This window comes from Panthera onca, chromosome F2 (assembly GCF_046562875.1).
Source record: "Panthera onca isolate mPanOnc1 chromosome F2, mPanOnc1 haplotype 2, whole genome shotgun sequence".
Taxonomy (NCBI): domain Eukaryota; kingdom Metazoa; phylum Chordata; class Mammalia; order Carnivora; family Felidae; genus Panthera; species Panthera onca.
In genome coordinates, this window is record NC_138356.1 from 51,156,038 (window position 1) to 51,183,585 (window position 27,548).

The following is a 27,548-nucleotide window of genomic DNA, read 5'->3' on the forward strand; positions in this document are numbered from 1 at the left end:
TTTTATGACCTTTACTATGTTCACGGCTGCCATCATGCATGGTAGGTAATCAGTACCTATCTTGTTGATTGTTGGTTCGACTGATACAGCATTAAATTTATTTCAGTCATCAAAACTATATGCACTAGTTCCCCATATCTTCGGTTTTGCTTTCTGTGGTTTTGTTACCCACAGTCAACTGAGGGTCACAAGCCGGTGAAACAACTTCTGACATAATGTCACAGGGTCAGTAGTAGCCTAACACTATGTCACCATGCCTGGGTCATTCCCCGCATATCATCTCATCATATGGGCCTTCTGTGACCTCACATCATTGCAAGAAGGATGACTACAATACAATAAGATATTTTGAGAGAAAGCCTACTTTTATTACAATATATTGTTTATAATTGTTCTATTTTATAGCTAGTTATTGATCTCTTAATGTGCCTGATTTATAAATTCAACTTTATTTTCAGTGTGTGTATATATAGGAAAAAACACATAGGGTTCAGTTTCAGGCATCTACTGGGGATCTTGGAATGTATTCCTTAAGGATAAGGGGTGGACTACTGTATATACTTAAAATTAATGTGCAGACCAAAATTATGCAAATTAAATGGCATAATTAATTTGAGATTTCCAACCGGTTTTTCAGTCATCAGCCAGGCAAATGATGGCTGAGGTCAGTAATGATGTTTCCCTACTCCACAGTTTTGGTGGAAAGGGAGAGAGAAAGGGGGGAGTGGATAGGCAAGGAGTAGAAAGGGAAAGGGAGAGTAAGGGAGGAATGGAGAAACAAAAGAACACTGGAGAAGATGATTATAGAGAGCATCGATCATTATTATTGAAGTATCAAAACATTGGTCGAAAGCTAATGAATTTTTGTTAAGGATATAAGTACTTTGAAGAAAACAATAAATATGATGCCAAGAAAAACGAGTGAAAAAACGACTTTGTAAAAGAATGTTGAAGGGGTTCTCTGAATTTTGATGGGAAGGAGGGCAAGAAAACTAAAAGATGAAAGGAGCTCCAGGTAGCTTTGGTGGACATCTGTTTTGTCTCATTGATGAAGAATAAATGTTCCCGAGGCATCCTGAGCTTCTGACCCTGAGTATAGACGAGGTCCCCATTGAATCCATCAATTTCTAGGCTTATCCACACTCTTGTTAAGATGTGGGTATTCAGTTTAAGGCTCTGTTAAGAGGAATGTGGAGAACTTGGCTAACTTCCAGAGGAGAGCAGTAAAAATAGTACCGTGAGAAAAGATTAGGGTTCCAGAATATCAAATCATCTTGCCCAAAAAACAGAAGGCTAGTATATGATGTAACTGCCTTTCAAGGTTGAGGAGATAGTACCCCTCAACTGGAATTACATCTTCATTTTGGAAAACTCAAAGCAAATGATTTTGCATTACAACTGGACATGTTCAGGTTAGACCCTCTTATGGTTAGACTTTTGGAATCTAATAGTTTGCCCCCCCAAAACCCCAAATTCCCCACATGTCATAAATTATCTCCAACACAACTTTTAGTTATTTTACTTGTTTTTTATCAGCCAATCACAGATCATTATATTTTTCCAAACAATTTCAGGAACATGCATTATTTTATTAAATGATATCAGAAGTCCAAGATGTTACCTTATTATTATTTCTGTTTCTTAGCCTGGATTCTTTAAATATGAGCATTCCTAAGGGCTTGCTTCATGTGTTTTGAAATACTCTTGCATTTCTTTGATTTTAACTTGTTCATGTGGGATTTCCTAAAAGGGGTTTTTAAAGCAATGCTGGTTCATTCGTTATTTTCTCAAGTTTGTAAATTTCATGTGAAAAACTTTCACTAAGAGCCACCCCTCCTTAAAATCTTAGTCATATTTTGTCTTCTGTAATAGTATACCCAAAATAGCTGAGCAATTCTGATGCCTTTTCTTTGTTTACCGATTTTAAGATCATTATGCATACTCTAATGCATAATTATAATTATGCATTCATGATGTTACTTGTGCTGGCTTAACTCAGAAATAGTGTGAAGCAGCTAATCTCGAAGCTACAGGCTGTTTCCCATCACTTAGATTCTGATCAGAGCTGTTTGTTGAGTCTTATTGGAACGCGGACTCTATGTGCTCCAGTCCCACGGCTGGACCCTTCGTTTTATCATTAGTTTCACTCCCTGCCCTTTCTTTTTCTCTCCAAATCTCTGCTTTCAAGACAGGAAAACTACAAGATAATTTGGTTTTCTCGCAGATGTGTAGTCTATCCACAACACTTAAATGAGAGGGATTTCTAAAATTATCCATTTTATTTTTAATCCACATTTAGAATTTTATGTAATAAAAACAGACATAGGGCCATTTCTCATGCTTGAGACTTTACTATCAACTGGATTTTCATTGAGTTTACTTTAGTGAAACTTAAACTGGTCTAGTGCAAAACTGCTAACCTTTCTTCCGTATGTTCTAGAGTAGTGTGATTTTGGCCAAAGAGGAAGTTTGTCTGTGTATCTTGCGTGATGTGCCCTTATCAACAATGATTGCAACGTATTCACTTTATGCATATGGTAGGAAGGATGCTTTCTACAACACTGTAAAGGATAGTAACATTAAAAAAAAATACTAGAGTCTTGGTCATTTGAAACTGAAATTTGGGTTAGTCTAGTAGCACAACATGGAAATATATGATCAAGCTCGTGCCTTACCTGGGGGGTGCACAGTTTCAAAAGATATGGAAGACAGAGCCATAAATAAGTTATTTTGCTCTGCATAAGTCAGAAGGCAGAACAAACTCTGAGTTTGTAGTTTAACCTTTCCTTTCTTAGAGAGTTGAATTAGGGAAAATGTACCTTACTGTGAATTAGTGACATTGTTTTGTGATTCTCAAATGTAAAGAGAGGAGCCCCATTAAAGAGTATGCATGGATGTATGTGTATTTGTTGAAGGGCTTCTGTCTGCTTCTAGAGGCGGGGCACCATTGTGTCATTTCATTAATGTATTTATAGCCACTGTGATTATTTAATTTTCTAAATATCAAAGGACACCATGAATTTGTTTTTGACATAAAGAAAGGAGAGCATAGATTTTAAAAGGCTGAGTAACACTAGACAAGTCTGTTCACAAGTTTCTTCCATTTAGTGTACATGAAGTTCTAGAACCAAAAGGTGCCCTGAATCCCGAAGTCCTGGTCTTTTCTTTTATTAATGAAGAAACTGGCTCAGGGTAGTAATATATTTTGACCAAGGTAATCCAACCACTTAGAGGTAAAGCTTAAACCTAAATTTAATGAATTCATAGATCATTTTTGAAAATGTTTCTAGCTAACATACTAGCATGAAATAGAAATTACAAAAGAAAAGGTCATAGACTTTGTAATTATGAAGGATTTTGCTTTGGGTATGGTTTGGTTGTCTTTGACAAATGAGACAACATATTTAAAATTTGAAATAACAACTTTAAATTATGGTAGTTACATTAAGGCTTTGTTCCAGCACATGGTATGAGAAAAATTTGCATTATTTAAAAATTTTGAACTAGCTCAGGGATTCCCAATTTAGACTCAAGATAGGGGAGTGGCGTAATTAGGAACTCAGTGTCTAGATCCTTTTCAAGTTATTTCCCAGATGCCCTAGAAGCACATTTTTAGACCTTGTAGGTACTAGTAAAAACAATAGGTAGGAAAATCTGGAGTAATTTCAACAGAATATATTATTTTATAACTAGTATGTAGGGCTTTTTATCATAGAAGGTGAGATTTTATTCAATTAACCTTAAGTTGCCGTTAAAATCTTTTATTTGTGCTACTAGTAGTTCAGTTGTCTCCCCACTAGCCAATTTGTTGAGTAATTTAAAAGCAGTAAGATTAGTCAAAATAGTAAAATCTCTTACATATTTAGAGCATGCTATGTTGATCATTGTGTTGATGTCTGGATAGAATAAATTAAATAGGCATAAGACTTCTCATAGACATTTAACTATTTCTTAAATTTTTCTCCATTTCCCCAAATCAATGTACATAATAATTATAAATCCACACTTACTATTTGTCAGGTATCAATGTCAGCGATTTATAAGTATTCATTTATCTTACATCACATCAGCCCCAGGAGGTATTATTATTCTCATGTAACAGATGGGGAAACTGATGCACAGAGAAGTAGAGTTTACTAAGGTCACACCATAGATGAGTAGCAAAGGTTGGATTTCAACTTGAGCAATCTGACTCTAGAACTCATGCTTTTAGCCACTGTGTTAATTGCCTGTCTGTTAAGTCTGTAGTATGTGAACTGAGGTTTCTGCTGCTTTTCCTCATTGTGCTTCTCACACTGAAGAAAAATACTGTATGTCATAAATAATATTTGAATCACAACTGAACTCTTTGGTTTCAGACCTATTGAATCAAAAGAACTACCTTGTTTCCACCTCTGCCCTATTTCTCCCCAATGGTTTTTACTGAAGGCTCCTTTTTGATTTCCCAATTTGACCTTGAACTTCCATTGGCAGGTGAAACTGTTCTGTGTTTTGTTTTTTCAGTCTACCTGTGAGCAATCCAGTTTAAGCTGGAGACACACTAACTGCACTCAGACTGAGATATTTCTTTTAGCAGAAACTTTCCCCCACCCCCATCAGGGCACCAAGACTATACAGTGCAGCTAGGTTCCTTAAGTAGATACACGCAGAGGTTCTGAAGAGTGGAATTGACCAACCAGACACAAAGGCTGGCTGGACTGCCTTGCTGCCCAGAGTATACGTCAGTACCTCACTGTGAAGTACTATGATGAGGCTCTACTCTGTTGACCAGTGGGCACCAAGAGAATTCATTATTCATTTGTTCTTGTATAATCAGTACTGAGTTGAGTGAATTTTAGCCTAAAGACACCTTGGATCTCATCATGAATTCTGCTTATGATTGAAAATAACCTTTATAGGCTACTTTTTAGTCATTGTTGGTTTACCTGTAAACATTTCTATAGCTATAAAAATACCTGCAGTCATAAAAATAAAAATATTAAAAGTATTGCCTATTTTTCCATATTTTTAATATCACTAACTGGACTATGTTCGGTTCTGTTCCACTCATACACCCACTTGATGCCTGGTATTGGTAGTTAGTATCTCAACTAGACTTTCAAGACCCAAAACTGTGCAAACGTGAGAAATAATTCACTATAAACCTATAAATTTCGCAGCTCAAAAAACCTAAAGGTTATTAACGAAGCACCATGCGATTAGCTTATACAAAGTGCAGCTAGGAATCATGCATAATGCAAAACAGAAACTGCTAACCACTGACTCATGGAAGATCATTTAAGCTAGTTTTTATGGACATGAAGAATTGATAGTTAACACAATTCCTAAGAAGATTCTTATTGTTTTGACACCATGGAAAGAATTTAGTTTCTTACAGATTTACTAAGAGAAAAAATAGAAAACAGTTCATGGTTAAGGCAGTTTCCAGCAATGTGAATTTGAACAAGTTGTATATTTTAGAGTCTCGGTTTTTACCTATATAAAATGGACATAACAATGGAATTGTAAAAATTAATTCAAAAAGTAATTCAGCATCTAAGGGTGCCTGGGTGGCTCAGTCGGTTGAGCGTCTGACTTCGGCTCAGGTCATGATCTCACGGTTCGAGGGTTCGAGCCCCGCGTCAGGCTCTGTGCTGACAGCTCGGAGCCTGGAGCCTGCTTCGGATTCTGTGTCTCCCTCTCTCTGACCCTCCCCCGCTTGTGCACTGTCTCCCTCTGTCTCTCAAAAATGAATAAATGTAAAAAAAAATTAAAAAGTAATTCAGCATCTAGAATTTTAGCATAGTTAATGCTTAATGAAACGATATAAATCATATATTAGAGAAATGCATCACTTTTCCACCCAGCCAAAGTTCTTGTTTTACTGAGAATTTTGCATTTTCATGGAAACATTTTTTTTATTAGTAGTAATTTTATAAAGGTTTTATTTTTAAGTAATCTCTACACCCAACATGGGGCTTGAACTTACAACCCCAAGATCAGGAGTTGCACGCTCTACCGACTAAGCTAGCCAGGCACCCTGGAAACAAATTTCTTTAGGAGTGTTGGAAACATAAGCCACACGCTCACATACAGTAACATACCTGGTATCGCTTTAAGCTCATTATATACATTAACTCATTGAATCCTCAGAACAATCCTATGACATAAATACTTGCTTGTCTTATACTTATTTTAGAGATGAAGAAACAGTAGTTAAGTAACTTGCCCTAGGTCATACAGCTACTGGATGGAGATGTGGTGCAAACTCAGCTTGGCACCCAAGGGCAACTTTTAAAATTTGACTATTAATAAAGCATAGTAAGTGTGGTAATTAGTATATGCTTAAAATAGTCTATACATAATTTATCTTGACTACATTTTGCAAAACATTTCAGTTTTTGAAATATTTTAAATATATTTTTGATATACTTTATTTCGTAGTAATAATAATTAAATGAGTATATAGTAAACTGTTGGTAGAAGTAGAAGTGCATGGCTTAAATCAAGCGATAAATGTAATAAAAGATTTTGTAATTGGGTTTTAGATAGAATTATTAAAATATAAGCTATATTTTATAGATTTTCAGCATATACTGGAGAAAGCCTCAGTATTTTTAACTTTAAAATTAAAGTGTAGGGGCGCCTGGGTGGCTCAGTCGGTTGAGCGTCCGACTTCGGCTCAGGTCATGATCTCGCGGTCCGTGAGTTCGAGCCCCGCGTCGGGCTCTGTGCTGACAGCTTGGAGCCTGGAGCCTGTTTCAGATTCTGTGTCTCCCTCTCTCTCTGACCCTCCCCCGTTCATGCTGTCTCTCCCTGTCTCAAAAATAAATAAACGTTAAAAAAAATTTTTAAGTGTAATCCGGGGAGCTCCTGGGTGGCTCAGTTGAGCATCCGAGTCTTGATTTTGGCTCAGGTCATGATCCCAGGGTCTCAGGATCAAACCCTGTGTTAGGCACCACACTGAGCATGGAGCCTGCTTAAGATTCTCTCTCTCCTTCTGCCGCTCCCCCACCCCCACACTCATGCTCTCTCCCTCTAAAATAAAAAGTAAAATAAGGTGTGATCTTAAATTTTCATGAAGATTCTTTAAAATGAGTGGATTAGACACTTCTCCTCTATTACTACACTGTCATTTGGTCATGGACCATCAAATATACATTGATATTTCCAAATGTATTAGTCATATACTTGAAATATCATGAGATGGATTATAAATAGTGCTTTAAATAACCCATCTGTATGTCACTTCGGTATTTTTATTATCAATATACTGTGAGCATCTAGAGGAAGTGTAGCTTTCATCATTCTGTTCCTAAGAGTTTTTATCTATAGTAGATATTTAATAAATATTTATCGAATGAATAATGAATATACCCAATTTCTAGTAAAGTATAAAGTGATTATTTTAAGAGCAGAATAACCTAAATAAGTCTTTTAAAATAGAAATGGCATAAAGAAATCCAAAAATAGCCAAACTGTGGAAAGAGCCCAAATGTCCATCAACTTATGAAAGGATAAAGAAGATGTGGGTTATGATACACATCACACTCACATATGTATATATATATATATATGTATATGTATATGTATACATATATGTATACGTATACACATATGTATACGTATACACATATGTATATGTATGTGGAATATTACTCAGCCATCAAAAAGAATGACTTCTTGCCATTCACAGCAAAGTGGTATTATGCTAAGTGAAATAAGTCGGTCAGAGAAAGACAACTACCATATGATTTCACTCATGTGGAATTTAAGAAACAAAACAGATGAACACAGGAGAAGGCAGAAAAAAAAGGGAGAGAGGGAGGCAAACCATCAGAGACTCCTAACTGTAGAGGAGAAACTGACGGTTGCTGAAGGAGAGGTAGATGAGGGATGGGCTAAATGGGTGATGGGTGTTAAGGAGGGCACTTGTTGTATTGAGTACTGGGTGTTGTGTGTTCAGTGATTCATCACTGAAGTCTACTCCTGAAACCAATATTACACTATATGTTAACTAACTAGAATTTAAATAAAACCTGAAACAAACAAAAATAATGGTTATCGTTCACTACTAATTAGAGTAATTTTATTTGTAACATTACATCTTTTATGTGGCAAAACCCACATCTGGACAATGTTGGTCCAACCTTTAATATCGTGTACTCACAACTAAATGCAGAATTTAACCCCTGGTATTTGCACTCAACCATTAAGTTTTTACAGATGTGTTAGTTTGTCATGTTAACATTAAGTATTCTTTCTAATACACATGTTGATGCTTTTATTCATATGTCTACGCCTTTGTAAAGAATATGGCTGGAGAAATTTGTCCAGGGACAGTATTTATAAAGGCTTATCTCATTTGGTTCTGCTTTCATAGCATGTTCCTTTCGTTGTCCCAGATTCACAGGTATGTTGCACAAAGGTCCCCTGGATTGGGAGCTTGTAGAGGTGAATCAGTTTCATTGGTTGGCATCTTCTTCTCCTTATTTTTCTCCAAGGGAAACAAAGCAGTGTACTTCTGGAAGGGAAGGCACTTGGCTTTTATTCTCTGGAAGTACGGAATTAGTATAGTCCTTCTGCATCTGTTGATTTGGAGAAAAATATTGAAAACTACTCTCATGGTCAGAGTCTTACTTTACATACTTAATTTAAGTGTTTGCAATATTCTTGTTATTAAAATGTCTCACAGATTAGATAAGCTTTGTTCCATTCCTCTATAGCACCTTCACACTTCTGCCAACCATACTGCCAAGCTCTTAAGCTTTTGCACCCAACTTTAAATAATTTGTCTCATAAAAATCTGCTTTCCCCAAAGGTGCTATATACATCCCAGCACCTATACATCCCAGCATGTACTATATGATTTAACAATGCCATCATTTGGCTTTTTTCTCTTTGGAGACACCTTTCTCATTCCTATTCTTCCAGTTGATGTTAGACTCTTAACATCAGTTTCAAATCGCAGGTATATTTTAAGTTCAAGATATAGGTGAGTTCTTACTACTTTATGGCTATAGAGGAAAATACAGGTACAAATCATGAAAACAAAGCATGTATATATAAGGAAAAAACCGTCTGCATTTGGTTTTAAAATTTACTCTATTGTTAATACCAGGATTGCCCTTTTTCTGTGGAAGGGAAAAGCTGATATTAAGATTGGCTAAAATGGTAATAAGGAGACAGTCTAAAAGGTGTCCGAAAGATTCATTACATAGTGCAGTGGATTAATTCATGAGGGACAGACATATCTCAGTATCTGAGGATGACTTTGTGCAGGATATAGCTTTTTCTTTCTTCCACAGAATGCCTTTGGGGTAAATCGCAAAAAGAGACTGCTGAATAGAATTGACCACTATTTTTTTATGTGTAAATAGGTCATCGATAGTTGAATGTGTGTGTGTGTGTGTGTGTGTGTGTGTGTGTGTGTGTCTGTGTGCGCGCGCGCATCTGCAGCACCCTCCATATAATTCTTCATACTAACATTTTATTTTGACCACACCACTGACCTCACCGTTTTCCTTGGTATTAATATTCCAAGGTAAAGTACAGTAGGCGGCTTTATTTACTGCATCAGCAATTAAAAAATAGTAGTGTTTCCTTAAGTCAGTATAAGCCCAGTGTATTAAATTTTCATAAATATCTTCACACTCAAGATTTGAGTTTAGACTTGACAAAAATTCTATAGTAGAAAGTCTTACGATGTTATTGTCAAGCTGGAAGGACATGAGATCATCTTACAAAGCAGAAAGATGCGACATACGAGAGGTTAAATGATTGATCCCAGGTCACACAGCTGGGATCACGGCTTTCCGGTCCCTGCTCCCCTCCACAGGTTTACGTCAGGGGGGATACTCGAGAGCAGTTTACTTTTTCCTTCCCAAGGCTTCGGTGCTGACACTCTTTTGCACATTGCACTAGGTGCAAGCCCAGAAATTCTGCCAGGAGCAAAACAACACTCCTTAAACACTCTGTGACTTTCAGAACTGTATAAAATAAAAGGTTGAAGTTAATGGTTGCCAGCTTGGAGGGAGTAGTTCCTCTTCGGAGCCAAATATATGTGGAGAACAGATGAGACTGTGGGAGTGAATTGGCAAAAGGGAAAGAGAAATGAATCTATTCTTTTTTTTGAAAATGAAAGTATAATAAATATCTGGATAATTTAGTTGTTTGTTATTCATTTAGAGATTCTTCCCATTTGAAAAATGAAAAATCTGTATCTTTCATGTGTGTATTCTTAAACAGTAATTTTCAATTATTTTTCTAACTATCATGAAATAATCTTTTTTTCTGGAAGTAAAGAGATTATTTTAATGACCTGGATATATGGAACTGTGTTCACTTTCTTAAAAGATCATTATTTCTCATACTGAAATTTCTATCTTTAAGCAGTGACTCATGTTGTCATAATGGGTTTCCACAATTTTGAGAACTAAAAGCAAATATACCTCAGAGATAATGATTATTTAAATTTTTGGTTCTTAGAGATAAAACTGTCTTTGACATAAGGAGTATGGATGGATATAGTAGCCAAGAATTCTATCATTTTATTTCACACTCATTTTGTTTTTGAAAAGTCTCTTATCGTGTTCGAGATCCCACATACCACAGTGATCTTAAAGACGTTTGTTAGCAGACTTCTCTGGAATTTCACTCTCATGCTGTCCTTAAAGGATATTTTGTGGAACTGTGCTCAAGAGAAATGCTATTCTAATGACACCTTCCTAATATTTCCATTCATAAATCTATTCTGTGCCTAATGGTATAGTGTAGTGGTCCTTGGTAGGGCACATCATGGATGCCTTTCCAGTTTAGACTTTTTATGTATTTTCTAATTTAAGACTATTCTTAATTTATTTGAACTTGAGTTTGAAAATGTGTCTAGCGGGGGCGCCTGGGTGGCTCAGTCGGTTGAGCCTCCGACTTCGGCTCAGGTCACGATCTTGCGGTCCGTGAGTTCGAGCCCCGCGTCGGGCTCTGGGCTGATGGCTCAGAGCCTGGAGCCTGCTTCCGATTCTGTGTCTCCCTCTCTCTCTGCCCCTCCCTCGTTCATGCTCTGTCTCTCTCTGTCTCAAAAATAAATAAACATTAAAAAAATTTATAAAAAAAAAAAATTAAAGAACTGAAGTCTCATTAAAAAAAAAAAAAAGAAAGAAAATGTGTCTAGCACATCAGTCTTTTTCAAGCAAGGGAAATTTGATTATCTTTTACTAAGTTGAGTTTTGTTGTTTCCTAAACAATTACTGTAGGTAAAATACTTGGTATGAGTTTGAAAGCTCCTAAAGTTACTTCTTCATTTGTTTCAAGTTTTTATTTATGTATTTATTCACTTAACTAATCTCTGTATCCAATGTGGGGCTCGAGCTTATGACCCCAAGATCAAGAGTTGCATGCTTTTCTGAACCAGCCAGGTGGCCCTGGTTACTTCCTTAAATCTGTTTGTGTCTCTCTTTCTCTCTCTCTCATTTTTAGACACAATAAACAAAAGGAAGGTGGCAATTCTTACTCAAGGGATATCCCAGTGTAGTTCAGTGGCCATTTTATTATTTTTTAAACGGAAGCACATGATTTGCATGGAAACACATGAAAAGCCTAGTCATGTCTGAATGATGTCTGGCATTAGTTAGTCATGGAGAATATCTAGGTGTTATTGCTGAGAACCTGTTTTTATATCATCACACAGATAATGTTGACCCTACAAGACCACATGGAATAGAGTTATTCCGTTTATGTAGTCTAAAGTGATACTCTGTTTTTTAAAGAAAAAAAAAAGTATTGGCCTCAGCAGGATCAAGCTCAAACCCTGTATAACTTTTTAAAGGATTTTACTAAAAGCCACAGGTTTGGTAGGTGCAAATCTTCATTCTAAAATTTTTTTTTTTATGTTTATTCATTTTTGAAAGAATGTCTCTCATTTTGAAACAATGTCTCTCTAGAGACAGAGCACAAGCAGGGGTGGGGCAGAGAGACAGGGGACACAGAATCTGAAGCAGGCCCCAGGCTCCGAGCTGTCAGCACAGAGCCCAACGCGGGGCTCCAACTCACAAACCGTGAGATCGTGACCTGAGCCGAAGTCGGATGCTCAACCGACTGAGCCACCCAGGCGCCCCTGGAAGTCTTCATTCTAAAAGTCTAGTTTTTAAATATTTTAATTTTTTAAGTAAATCTCCACCCAGCGTGGGGCTCAAACTCACAATCCTGTGATCAAGAGTTACATGCTCCACCAGTGGAGCCATCCAGGCACCCCCATACTAAAAGTTTTATAGTTTCAGTCAAATCAGTGATGTTGAGACTGTATGTCACGCACAGAACTACTGAAAACATAATTGTGTAGGGCCTTGCGTTATTACTTGACATTTCTCCCCACTCTGGGTACTCCAAGATTTTAAGTTTTTATGCTCCCATAGGATAGATTGTTTGTGAAGGGAATTTTTAAATTCAAGCTCACTGTCACTAGAGACATCATACAGTTACAGGGAGAGTGATACAATGTTTTCGTGACTGTCAGATTGTGTTTAAATGTAATTCCAGTGTGCAGAACCGCTTGGATATATTAACTGAAACTTTTACTGTGTAGTAAGTACAAGGTCAAATCACATACAGTACCATTTTTCTTTTTCATTTAGATGTAGGCAATAATTCAGTTGGGGGAGATTGGCTTTTTTTCTGGTTCTAAATCTAATGTCTACAGTGATTTGGAAAATTTTCTATGCCTACTCTCAAATATGTTTTTATAGCTGGAGAGAATAGAAACAGCTATTAATTTTGTCAACTAAGCTTCAGCCCTTTTCACCTATTGCCCAGTTAAGGAATCAACACGCTGAGAGCATTTTTATCCACATCGAACTCCATCTCATGGCATTGGCTTGAGATTCCCTAATGAGATTTTGTTATATTTCCCAAACTAAAGTCAATGGAGGCCAATTTTTCCATCAGGTGACACTTGTAGCTCTTTTAAAAGGCTGTAAAGTCAGGCTCTTCTCATAGGTCAGATTTTCCTAAGACTTCTAGCTCTTCCTAAGCCTCATTTTGGAAATCTTCAACAAATATTTCCAGCAAAATTTGGAGTCCCTAAGACAGCATTATGTCACCAGTTTCTTGGGTTAGAATTATCCTCTGTTCTTTACCTTTGGGCTGTCTACTTTTATCTCCATTAACCTTTTGGCTTGAGTATAAACATTTATTGAAGGCTACCTCCTTTGTCGGTCCAGTAACTCCAAAGGTTAGTGAGAAGTGGATGCTAGTTTGACCTCTTTTATCCACATTAGATGATTCTAATTATTCCTAAGAAATGACACTTTTGACCCATTTTGTCCTTGTCAAGTTTGTCTCGTGGTAGGCTGTCGAAGCATGAAACTCTGGGTTCAAACAGTGTCCACGAGTGCACGTTTTTCTAACTTGCAACGTGGAGCCTCAAATTTCCTTTTCTTTTTAAAACGTGCCAGTTTAAATGAAACTCGGGGCTCCTGTTATGCACCTTGAATTGGTTTATTACTGAAAGAGACTGCCTAGATTTAAAACGCAAACTTTAACCTGTAAAAACCCATGGGTTATTGAATACGGGGGAAAAAAATGAAAAAAAGCTTTGCATAAGTGAGGATAAGCTAGGTTTTGCTGAGGTTGCAAGCAACTCTCATATCACAATGGCTTTTTACGTAAAAAAAAAAAGTTCCTTTCCTTATCACACTACATGGCCGTTGTGATTGCCAAGGCTTCCTCCTCGCATGCTCCCACGATCACTGCCGCAAAGCAAGGCATGGCGATGAGTCCATTGGCTCTTACAGCTTCTGTGTGGAAGTGACATGAGTCATCTCTTGTTCAATTTCATTGGTCACATGAAGTCACATGGCCATGCCTGACTTTAAAAGAGATCTGGAAAGTGGAGAGTTGGAAACAATTTATCAATAGCACTAATGACTACCGCTGTGTTTAAAGAGTTTTTCTCTTGATTTTTATGCTAATAACTGTAGGCATTACCAGCACCTGAGAAAAACAAAGATTCAGTAAATGCTTTTTGTGCATTTTTAGTTTATTTCTTCATGTAGCTATTTAGCAGAAGTGTTACATGCATCTACAGTGTACTAAACACTGTGCTGGTTGATTTAGACAACTGTCTTTGAGATAGAAACCCTTGTCCCCATTTTACACATGTGTAATCTGCAATTCACGACATTCAGGTTTAAGTGATTTCCCAGTCGTGGAGCCTGCCCATAGCACAGAGTAGGATTCAAACCTAGGTCATCTGACTCCAAGAAAAGTAATGTCCTTTCTGTTCTGCCTTGACTATAAGGTCAACAGTAAATCATGAAATGTTTTAAATACTTAATTGTAGAAGTGGAAATTATTACAGTCACCACTGTGTATTTTCTTGTACTTTAAGACAAGAACATTTAGTATATCTAATAATGGTGGAATGACAACATAGGTTTAATGTTATTCTAAGAAGCTGTTTTATACCTTTTGAGTATATTTGATAAGGAGCTTAAAGTGTTTTTTTAAACTGTAAGTCAGTAAATATGAATCCCTTTTGTGTTAGTTTTCTATTGCTGCTGAAACAAATTACCACAAATTTAGTGGCTTAAAACAACACAAATTTATTATCAGTTCTGTAGGTGAGAGGTCCAATATGGATCCCATTAGACTGAAATCAAGGTGGAATGCATTCCATTCTGGAGGTTCTAGCGGAGAATACCTTTCCCACTATTCAAGCTGGTGGCAGAATTCAGTTCCTTGAGGTTGCAAAACTGAGGTCCCTGTTTCCTGCTTCCTGAAACAGAGTCATCCCAGTTTCTGGACACCACTGTGCTCCTTAGTTTATAAACTCAGTATGCCATCCTCAAAGGCAGCAAAGGCAGGTGGAATCCTTTTCATATCGAGTTCCTTTGATCTACTGTGTTGCCTCTCCTGTCTTCAGGAACTCAGGTGTTCAGACTGGGCCTGTCCAGATAATCTAGGATATTTCCACCATTTCACAGTCCTACACCTTCATCACTTCTTTAAAACCCTTTGCCCAAGTAAGGTAACATATTGACAGGTTCCAGAGAATTAGGGCATGGGACTACGTTTATATCCACTCTCTTTCCCAACATATTGTGCCGACTGTGTGCTCTGTAGGATACTAATAAACATCTTGGTCTTGCGGTCTTCATTTGTGAAATTAGGGAATGAAACTCACTGAACTTTGAAGTTGCTTTCAGTTCTTAACATTCTAGACTTGTATGAGTCCTTATGGTAGAGACCTGGGAAAGTGAACCTAATGATCAATGTGGATATTATTGTTATTTTCTATTCATGGATTTTGCCGGAGTGTAGATTTCATATAATCCTGGCTAACTCCTTCCTTCTCACACTTGGTAATCTTCTTTGAAGTCAGTCAATCTCTACGAAAGTTGACTTCTTCAGAAAGAAATTGACTTACCTCCTCAAAACTGTAATAACTGGTCCCTTGAGATTTTTTATCTACTTATTATTTACTTCACAGCTTTGGTAGAGCTTTCAGCAAGTTTTAGCTACATTTTTGCTTTGGCTTTATTGATTTAGAGTAAAAGAAATTGTTTTTCCTTCAATTCAGTTTCTTAATAAGTCCAATTCTATCTATGCCCAGGTTTCCAAAGTTTTAAAAGGTATGATGCCTAATGTACTATTAAGGAAAGATATTAATTAACTAGTTTTATTTGCACCATGAGATTAATTCCTTTGAGTCTTCATTTGCTTATATACTAAATGGAAAAAGTTAATACCTAAGCCCTTGAGTTTAAAAATCAAAAAAGATAATTGAACGGAAGTACAGTATCCAACATTTAGTGTTCAATAGATGTAAATGACTAATATTGTTGTAACAGTAGTAGTGGGGGGGGGGGGGATAAATCATCCCAGTTTGCCAAGGAATTTCTCGTTTAAAGGCTGAAAATCCAGCATCCTGGGGAACCCTTCAGTCTCAGAAAAACCCAAATGGTTGGTCACCCCAGGAGTCTAGCTGGAGACAGCTAGAAATAGATACGATGTTTTCCTTTTACCAGCCATTTGACCTAACAGAAGTCATTAATCTTTGAGTTGCAGGTTTTTCTTTTTTATCTGAGAATGGATATGAAGACTAAATAAAGTTAAGTGTCTAACAGAAAACCCACACAAGTAGCGTAAGTAATAGTACCCTTATTCTTCCTGGTTAAACAATCGTTACTGGCTTCCTTTGCTTAGAAATTTAAGCATAAAAGGTTTTGCCTGATATAAAAAAAAAACATCTTTCAAAATAGCTTCTAACCTGCCCTTCCAGACACATTGCTGTTATTCCTCTCCCACCTGTCAGTAATGAAAATATTGATGATGATGGTGACGATGATGATAGCTAATACTTATCTAGTACTTTCTACGAATCAAGAATGGCTGTAAAGACTTTGTAAGAACTCAAAAGCAAAGTGTCCCAGAACCGCTCACCATTGCCTGTACTCACGACTCATATACTGCTCAGACTTTGTCCATGGCATACCACCAATTGCAAATTTTCCCCATTTATCCTTTAAGAGCCTGTCTAAATGTCACCTCCGCTATGATATCTTCCCAGAATCCACAAGACAGAACTTTCTTTCTTGCCCTGCGTTAATCCCAAAACAATTTACACATGACTTTTTGCTCTTATCATGCGACTGTTTGCATTATATTCAACTTTTTTCTTAGGTATCTGTATCTTTCACCAAAAAGAAAGATGCCTTAATATTGCTAGCACCAAAAAACACAGGACCAGGATAGAGGTGGTTTGTATATTCATAAGATGAATGGAAGATTATAGTATCAGCAAATCAACTGATTTACTTTACACTAAAATATTCCCTAAAGAATTTAAATGATCAATATCTAGTTTTCATATTATCTGTGGAAAATTGTGAAAGCTGATTTACTGTGTAGAAATCCATGTGGCTTTAAGAACTGTGGAGTGTAAAGATTAAATAAAAAGTATGACTTTCCCATAAAATAAGAATACAGTAGAAATGGGGGAGGTGCCTGTTGTTGAAATCTGTTATTTAAAACCAGAAAAGAACAAGTGTTACAAATAAGATCGCGAAATCTCCTACATAATAACTGTCTACCGAAATGGTGGACTCTCTCTTGTGACTCGTTCTGCTTTTTGCCTGGAGACCTACTGAGCCTGATCTGTGGGTTTACCTGTTTCTCTGGTAGTAAAGGGAGCTGACATATGCATAATTAAGACCTAATATTAATTGGATATGGGTCATTATCATTTCAGATTGAAGAAGCTTACTTGCCCTCAATTGTGTTTTCAAATGCAAGTAAATAAAAATGGTCACTCAGACTGATAACCGTAAAGATAACTTGCTAACATCTTTGCCTGTATTGTTAAAAAAAATAGTATAAAATTGCTTCTTTTCTACAGGCCCTTAGACTGTATTCTTCTTTCCTACAGACTATATTTTCAGGGATAATTTCTATAGTTTGTTACTAGAGAAGTTTCTCGGAATGTGTAGAGCACAAGATAAACGTTTTTAATGGTTGTACTTACCAAATATTAAGATGTATGGTTGAAAAGTGAACAATTACGATGTGTGGTTGAAAAGCGAACAATTTAAAATTGAATCAAAGAACGAATACGAAAAATCAGTATGCTAGCATTTCTTACAATTGATCTGGCTTACCATCTCTTAAATTTGAAATATTTTTTTCAGACTTTTAAAAAAACTTATCCATGATGGTTGGTTTTTTTTTCATTAAACAGTATATTTTACAGTAGTTTTACCTCTTATAATATAATTGATACTTTAAAGAATGGGTTAACATTCATCTTATGCCTAGTCGTCAATATGGGTTTGCAGCTAACAACAGATCTGTGTCTCAGGCACAATCATTGTTGTTATTTAGTGGGGGAAATGGATTTTCCAGATTCCTGAGGGATTTGAAATGACCAGATTACACGGAACTCCACAAGTGAATATTTATTAATGCCAATTTGGGAAATTTGCAGCAAAGTCCCAGAATGAGCCACGATCTCTGTGGCAGGATCATATCTAGGTGAAGATTCAGTTCAAACATTACCTTGAGACCCTTGCATTGTACTCTGGGTTTTGTGATATTTGATATACAGACATGGTCTGGTGGATGATAAAAGTCTGACTGCTAGTTCACTGTGACTCATCGGGAAACAACAGTCTTGCTAAGGCTCACTTGTTTCCTCCTCAGTTCATTTCCTGCCATGTTTAATGTAATTAAAGGCAAATAATTCGCGTTCCAAACAGCCTAAATTGATAAACCTTTTGAGCCTTATGTTGAAAATGTACAACCGGAAACATTTTGTTCGAACTAGGGTGAGTGTCTCCCTGCCTCTGTGCTTCCCAGAGCGAGGTATGTCATGCTTTAGTTGCTCTGCATCTGAATTTATTCACGATTCCTCTTTTATACTCTTTCTGGAGACAATGTATGGTGAATCATTAGCATTATTATTATTTCAGTTACAGTCAGACTGCATATCCACACTTAGCAAAGGAGGTTAGGTAGATTTCATTATTCATTTGAAATAAATTCCGACTCTAATAAAAATGTTGCTCAGGGTAGAGCTTTGAAATGGATCCTGATTCTTTAAATTCTTTCCTGTCTGTTTCAGGAAATAGTGAGATCCTGTTGATAGTAAAGTACAATGTGTCTAAAGTTCACTTCTAAACACTCTGCTCTTTGCAATGAAAGTCATCTGCATTCTCTTTATAATTCAGAGCCGCAAGAGATCTGTCTAATCTTGGAGATCTGATCCAGTATCATTTAGGGAAAAAAAAATCCTTGATAATAATTCTACCATTCAGATTAGTGAAAGCAGTAAAGCCTTACAGCTTCTGTCATCTTAAAAAGATATTATGAGACAGGGGAATAAGGACGTGGATTATGGTTTGGGAGATTTAGTTGTTTGTAAAAATAAAATGATTAGTACAGTTATTATTCAAGTTTTTAATCAACAAAAGCAAATGGCATCTGTTTGTTATCATTCTTTCTACAGAAGACAAAGGCTCAGGTCCCAATGGTGCTGACTGCTGGTCCCAAGTGGCTACTGGATGTGACTTGGCAAGGAGTAGAAGACAACAAAAACAACTGCATTGTGTACAGCAAAGGTAAATGCGGGAATCATTTCCCTCTCTCTTTGCGAGTTTTGGAACCTGGGCGTTGCACAACAGCACCCAGTGAGCGGGGAATGAGAATGCAAAGTGACATTTGATCCCCTCTCTTCTTTTTCCCTCCTGAATCTCTCTAACCCGTGTTGTCAGCAAAGCCTACTGGGCTTTTTCTGTACAAAACATGACAGAAAGTGTTATACCATTAATTACTTAGCACTGCACACATTTACCTAACCCTGCATTTGAGTGGTGTGACTAGAGCCTTCCTTGCTGTTAGCTTTATTGATAGCCAGTTTGATGAAATCCCAGGTCCCTCTCTCTTAGACATTATCTACAGAAAGCAAATTCCTTTGAAACTTAGCAATTCGTGTCAAGGTGCATGCTCCAGGAGGCATTGCATTCCAGACACTGTCTTGAAATCACTCATGATGGGGATAGCTGAAAATGAAACCATTGCAAAGACGGAGAATTCTTCCCCATGGTGATTTCTGAAGGGCAGGAGGCAAATGGGAAAGAGGAAGCCGATGGCTTGCAGTGCTTTGCCTTTGATTTGCTCAGTGTGGCATCAGCCCAGACTGCCGTCATATAGATACACCCTGGCTACAAAGGAGCCCAAGTTCCGGGATGGCATTCCCCAGCGCAGTCCCCTGTTCGTGTGTGGTGTCATTTGGGACACTTTTCTCCACCTTCAGGTCGTGGGCCCCAGCTCTGTACTCTTACAGAGAAATCCCTAATCGCGCTTCTTCGTAAATATTGCAAAACCTTGGGCTTCGCGTGTTTAATTTCTTTTAGCTTTCTTTTTTAACCAAATAGACCTACTGAGATCAAAGATTTATTTGCACAGTGAACCTAGAAACCATAAAAGCGTACAAGGGAACAAGCAAATAAGCACCCCTATCAATATATTAACATATAAAACACTAATCATAACATCAAAGACTCTTAAAAACTTGCTAGAAACAATTACAACTTGTTCCTATAATCATTACAATTTGTACACTTATAAGAGGATTGCCTTTAAACTACCATAAGCCTTTGAAAGTTGAAACACCGGAAAGAGGGAATTTGTGAGCTTAAAAAACAATCTGCACACCAGGATCTGATTATATTCCTTTTCCTTCTATAATTGCTGGTCCCAAACCTACTCATTTTCTAACCTGAAATACCTGTGGTATGCTGGTGGGAGCTTTTAACTAGAAGGGAAGTGAGATTTTCCCAGGATATGTCAACATGATCTATCAAAGTGGAAGGAAATGGTATAGTGAACCAGCTTACCAGTGCCCACGTTCAGAGTGCAGAAATACAAAAGAGACCTCGGAATGCAGGCTTAATCACTAGGAATAAATGGTTGTTGTATAATGTCTTATCTCCGCGATGGTGGTATAATATGGAGGAACCAAGGGAGTAGCTGTTCTCTTGTCATAATCCAGATCCACTGCATTTTTAAATCAGCCATTCTTCGGGGAGCAATGGTTGTTATTTTGCTATATAAGAAATATGACAAAATTGCAGTTCTGTGTTCAGCGGAGGACTCTAACTCGAACACGTTTATGTTTGTATTATGGTTGGCAGTAAGTAATTTGGAGCAATTTATGGAAGGTTACTCATTAATTAATGCATGAAGCAGATCTTGAGCCCAACTAGTTGCTGGCCTCGTACATGGCTACTAATAGCCACCATTACTCGGCACCCCTGAATCCTCTCCATGGTACTTCCATACCAGCCATGTGTGCTTCTCTCATTCTTCTCCATCACCTTGTTTTTTTATTTTTTTTAATGTTTATTTATTTTTGAGACAGAGAGAGACAGAGCATGAACGGGGGAGGGTCAGAGAGAGAGGGAGACACAGAATCTGAAACAGGCTCCAGACTCTGAGCAGTCAGCACAGAGCCCGACACGGGGCTCGAACTCACGGACCGCGAGATCATGACCTGAGCCGAAGTCGGACGCTTAACCGACCGAGCCACCCAGGCGCCCCTCCATCACCTTGTTTTATGATCATTATCATATGGGTTCAAGAAAAGAGTAACAAAGTTAAAAATTCGGGGACAAAAAAGTAAGAAGTTAGCCATTAACTTTTAGTAAAAGAAAAAAGTAAACAGGGATTATTGCCTTGCTTTCCAGTCTACTCTGTAATTACCGAGGGCAAGAACTGTCTTAGTCACCTTCCTATCCTTGGTATGGTATGCTGCTATAAAGAAAAAAAAAAGTACTCAATAAATATTGATTTGTTGACCAGATAAACAAAGGATGTGTAGTTGCCAGAAACGGTCACAGGAATTTCATATACTCGAATGATGAACCATAAGAATCACTGCTATTTAATGGTTCTTAACCTGCAAAAGGTAATTTGATATTGTTCAACTTAAGAACTATTGGTATTGTGGTACAAAGAGCGGGTAGTGCAATATTTACTGCATAGGCATCATTTCATTTTATCTTCATTTACTACCTCCTATGAAGTAATTAATATACTACTCCATGTTGCAAAAGGTGAAATGGAGAATTAGGTGGGTTGAGTAATTTACTCAACCCACCTAATTCTCCATTTCATAGCTAGTAAGTGGTTGGAGTGGGGTTCAAATGTACCTTTGTGTAACTTAGGGTCTGAGTTACAGACATTAGAATAATTTCTCCCGGCATTAGGCTTTCAAACAGCTTAATAAGATAAGTAGCTTTTTAAAAATTATTTTACATAGTTTGGCATTCTTTTTTTGATTATTGTTAAACGTGTATTTATTTTTGACGGAGAGAGACAGGCAGAGCATGGGTGGGGGAGGGGCAGAGAGAGAAGGAGACACAGAATCCGAAGCAGGCTCCGGGCTCCGAGCTGTCAGCACAGAGCCCGACGCGGGGCTCAAACTCATAGACCACGAGATCAGGACCTGAACTGAAGTCGGATGCTCAACCGACTGAGCCACCCAGATGCCCCTGCATAGTTTGGCATTCCCATTGAGAAAGATAGTATGGCTGTTCTTGGTCATGGAGACCTAACAATGGAGCCAAATTTGAAAACAGGTCTTGATGGTTCCAAACCCTATACGCCTACTGTGTAACTCTGACTTCCCCTTGCCATTTTATATGATGAGTAAATTCTTCCAAGTCAGTCAGGTATTTATGCCTGAATAGTGCAAAGATCTATGTTAGAGTATGACACTCCCCAATTGCATTACTCAGAACCCCAAGTGCATTAAAGAACAAGCCCTATGACCTAATATTGCCTATTGTGGCCCCTCTTGAAAACTCACAATGCCTGCTGGTATGAATGCTCTGAGAAGTTCTGTAGTGAACCAAAACAAAACAAAACACCAATTTAACTCATTTGACCATATGAGATAGGTAGATAGATTTTTTTTTTCTTTTCCTTTCCAGTGGACACCCATTGCAGTTAGTGTTCTGGATAACACACTCAAAAACCCTTCTGTAAATTCTGTTCTGATACCCTAGATGGACTTCGAAGGCCTGATACTAATTCCTAGTATTCAGATTGCCTTTGGAGGGAGGGAATAACTCACCCAGAATATGTCTCAAAGTTCTGTGAATACCTTAATATGCTGGGATTGTACCAGGGATCATTTGAGTCATGGAAAATATGACCCAAGAAAGCACTTCTATCAGGACCTTGTGGGCTGTGAGCTTGCTGTCTTCATAGGCAGCAGGTATGATAAGACTCCTCAAAGCAAAAGAGTTTTGTAGCTGGAAGGTTTTAGCAATTTAGATTTAGTAAGTATTGACTTGGGCATCCGTAATGTGTGAGGCATTTTCATAATACGTATGTTACTTATAAGCTGGGACTGTTTTCAAGTGATAGAAATCCAAATGAAATTGGCTTATGCAAAAAAAAAAAAAAAAAAGAATTACAGAGTGTGTGTGTGTGTGTGTGTGTGTGTGTGCGCGCGCGTGTGTGCATGTGTTGGGGTAAGGAGATTCATCTACTCATAAAACAGTCTAAGGATGTTCTGGACTTCAGGAACAGCTTAATCCAGTTGCTCAAACTTGGTCCCCAGGTTGTCTCTATCCTCTGCCTCTTCTTTCTTGCATGGGTTTCATTTTCAGAAATGCTCTCCTCAGGTAGTGGGAAGCTCCAAACTAATTCTACCAGCACAGCACTTCCAATGAAACACAGCTTTCCTGGGTTTTGATTAGGGCACATCACATACCAATCTTTGATCCAATTAAACACTCTCCCTGGCAGACTACAATCATCCTTAGAGTAGAATTAACCCCACGTGAGCCACGAAGATGGAAAAGAAATAGTTCCCCAAATGAAACCAAAGTACTGGTGCCAGATACAAAAGAGGTGTTGCTTGATGGGCTTAGATGCAACACGTTATTCCTAATGTCTAAGAAGCTCTCGCCAAAGACGACAAATGAATTCCTGAGGCGAAAATTACATTTCCGTGTTTTGTTTTCTAGCTAAGAACCTAAATTACTCATGGATTCTATGCCAAAATCATTATTATAAGGACCTGGCCATCTGAGAAGATATCAGTACCTATTTACAAATAGAATGTAAAAATGCATATGTTTAGCATTTTTTAAAATTGGCTGGACTGTGAAATTTTTGATATCATTTTCTTATGGTGTGTTAGATAGGCCACTTAATGTGTAACTATTACCATCTGAGAGGCATACTTAGTTCTTAAAGTATTATTAAATGTGAGCTAATAGCAAAATTAAATGTAACTGTAGTTTTCATTTCCAGGGTGTCCATCAAATAATTATTATAAAATTATATTATATCACTTAGTGCTTTGTGACAGGCTGCCATCATCTTGTTTCATCAAAGTAAAAAAGTATAGTATTTTGGCATTAATATTGTAATCTGATGTACTTTTTTCCTGCCTCAACTACCCCCTGTCATTCCAGAAAGTAATTAGCTCAACCAGATATTGATGGACCAGACCTGTTGGGTCATCTGTTTTTGGCCATTATTCTCAACAGACTCCAGATAATTCTAATTTACTTATCTCCAATGGAAAAATACTAAAAAGCACCATGCTGAAGTTAAAGGGAGGATGCTGGGGGGTAGGATTAGCAAGGTCTGCCCACTAATTCCTAAAATCCACTGGTGCCTGTTGAGCCTTGGAGATTGACGTTTCTTCTCCATAAACCATGGTGTTCTTTACTTCATAGTGTTTGCACAGTATGGTGACCTTTCTCACATTGTAAAAGTAAATAGGTTGTTTTTGAATACTCAGAATTAAGCCATTAGCATGTGGGTTTCTTCATTCAGTTCATTTCCAATAAGGAACAATTTAGTTTTTCATGGAGTTGTTATTTCAGTGTAGCCACATTCTCTAGGTGTCAAGATTAAGAGAATCAATGTTGCCAATCAAAAGAGTGAAAAAAGTATCGGTTAACTCCCACTCCCACCTTAACCACCGAAGATTTCTTTCCATATGAAAACACCGTATCAGGGTAAAATAACTATTGCTGGTATGTAAATTTGGGCAAATCATGTACCCTCTATAAATCTTGATTTCCTCAGTTGTAAGAGTGGGATAGCAATGGCCATGTTGCAGAATTTTTGAGAGGGAGAACCCTTAACTGTGTATATTATTATAAATACTGTATTGCTAATTATCTTCTACTCAATCCCATTTGCTTTTGTGAACATGTCAGTACAAACCCAGAGGAAATGAAACCAGGTCTTTATGTTGGTATCAAGCAAATGTGCAGGAAAACATCCTCATCTGGTAGCAGATTTGTAGCTACGTATTCCAGAAGTCTTACTCGGTTACTGTTGAACCCACAGTATCCCCAGACAACTGTATTACAGAATTAAAGGCCTGAAGCCTTTGCCTGAAGATGCTCTTAGAGTTTTCCCTTGGACACATGCTATTTTTATTTTTAAAGAAGTCTTACATAAAATGTCTAGTATAAAGACGATAATGATAATATTATTAATACTAATATAGCAGTCACCTTTTTTAAACACTTATTCTATGCAGACATTGCTTGAAGTACTATACCTACAGTTTCTTATTTGCTATTTCGACAGACTCATGACAGAAGCAGCATTATCCCCACTTTACAGATGAGTAAACTGAGGTTTCGATAAATTAATAATTCGAGGATCTTTGGCTCATACATGGTGACGTTGGGATTCAATCTTGAGCACGTGGACTTCAATTCCCAATTGGACAATTAACAGTGTTCTGATAATGCCCTTCCCTGGGCCAAGATTGCAAGTTATTGTTCTTCTCCACAAATTTGCATATGTGTTTATCAGGAAATCTGCTTTTCCCCCCTCGTTCTGTGGTTGGCTTCAAGAACTAAAATAGCAGTGACAGCAGTGCTTTATGCTAATATATCTGTTACTTTTAAGACCACAGCAATTTAAAGCCACATGGAAGACGTATCTCAAAATCCTTCTGTGACCATCCTCAGAGTTCTGATTTTGCTTGTTTGCACAAGTGTAACCACGCAATGAGTTCATCTCAGCTTTCATTGATTGTCCGCTATGTTCAAGATCCTATAGGCACTGTTGAAATAATGACAGAAATGCTAATAGGACCTAACTTGGATGAGCAGTGTTCTACACCCTGACTAAATTGATCAACTTTTCAAAACAAAGATCTTTTAATGTGAGGACTCTTGCAAGGTGTGGACAAGTTTCCACCTTAAAATACAGAATCCATTGCATGTTGGTAGAGTTTTGGAACAACAGCCGTGTCTAACAGGGCAGCCAATTTTCAAAGTAGACTACAAGTTCATGTTTAACTTCACCTAAAGAGCTAATATTATATAAATAGGAAGCTATTTTAAAAAAGAAAAAAATTGTGCTCATATTTTAAGTGTTTATTTAACCATTCTGTAATTCATAGAAAATGTATAACTGTTGTCTAGTTTTATGATATTCTTAAAAGAGGGTGGGTGCCTGAACCAAATATTTAGCAGTGGGAATTATAAAATCATAAGGCGATTAAGTTAGCTAGTCGCGGAATTCCAATATTGCTTTTTAAATGACTTCAGGATATAGGAGGTACTAAGGTTATTATCTGTTATCAGGAATACAGTGGAATTGTACAACTGGATAATAACCAAACAAACTGACACAATGTAAAATTACATTATCAGTGTGTTAAAACAAAATTGCGCCCTAAAGGAGTCCACATGCCAGCTCAGAGCGGCAGTGTAATTATGCTTAACTCTGATAATTAAAATACAACGGAGATCAACAGAATCATTTTCATTAAGAAAATTATTAATGATGGTGGTATAACAGTAATTGATTGCAGAGCACCACAGGATAACGCGATGCCGAAAACCCAACATGTTTCAGGAACATCTGAGGCTTTTTCTGGTTATGTTCTATGAGAAAGAGAGAGGTTTAGAGGAGTAATTTATTATGCCTGTTCTAGGAATCCGTGGTTGTAAAAATGGCTGCTTTAGAAAACCACCATTTGGATTCAAATCGTCATTTCTGAGGGGCTCTTAAGGTCAAGATGAGTGACCCCAGTAGGTACTGTGTTATTTACAATAGAGCCGTCTGTTGCAAATTGCAGAACAACAGCCATTTCAGCAACTATCAGGCCTTCTGTCATTTCCTTTTCTTCCTACGTGTCTACTGTTTTTACAATTACGTTAGTGATTTACTTGGGTTATTTCAGTCTGGTTCCGATCGTACTGACTCCTTTATGTCCTTCGTTATCACCAATGTTTGTTATGTGATGTGAGAAAATACATTTGTTTTCATAGCCACATCTCTATGAATTTCCTTAATGAATTGTTGGTAAATAATCCTGCATGATTATACTATTAATTACCTTAGTGGATCAGGTGGGCTATCACATATTGGAGAAAAATTATTCTAAACCACCCTGGACCCATACATGAATGAAAAGTCTTGTCTCTTAGGGGTAAATACCCAGGTGGGATGTTGGCAAATGATAAGAACTAAGAATATATCAGTTTTGTAAGTCTAAAAATGAGAAATGAAGAGTGGGGTCTTTTGAGAGGTGACTCACTGTCATTCAGGGATGTTAGCTTGTCATATTCAAAGAGATGCTGATCTTGAAAGCTACCCCCCGAAGTATCTTTGACAGCTAAAATGAGGGACAACTCTTTAGGATGGATTCTTTTCAGAGTGAGATACCGTGACTACTTTTTTAAGACAGTGTATTACGTAGAAGAAATTATGATGTTATACTTTCAAATGAAAAAGCAGAATAGGAAGTTTTGTCCCCAGAATGATTGTGGGTATATTTAAAAAGTGTATGTGGGGGCACCTGGGTGGCTCAGTCAGTCGGTTAAGCATCCGACTCCTGGTTTCAGCTCAGGTCATGGTCTCACGGTTTGTGAGTTCGAGCCCTGAGTCAGCCTCTGCGCTGACAGTGCTGAGCCTGCTTGGGATTCTCTCTCTGTCTTACCCTCTCTTTCTCTCTCAAAATAAATAAATAAACTTAAAAAAAAGCGTATGTGCAGGGACACATACTTGAAAGAAAGACCTAG

At 37.5% G+C, this 27,548-nt stretch overlaps 1 protein-coding gene across 2 annotated transcripts in view; it reads left to right on the forward strand.

Annotated features, from left to right (window-relative positions):
• The window catches only part of ZFPM2 (zinc finger protein, FOG family member 2), a 469,330-nt gene that overhangs the window by 285,652 nt on the left and 156,130 nt on the right, over positions 1 to 27,548 (forward strand). For both annotated transcript variants that reach the window (XM_078441932.2, XM_078441933.2), the window contains one exon: positions 18,977 to 19,088. In XM_078441932.2, coding sequence (XP_078298058.1) covers positions 18,977 to 19,088 — 112 coding nt within the window. The remainder of the gene's footprint in view (positions 1 to 18,976; positions 19,089 to 27,548) is intronic.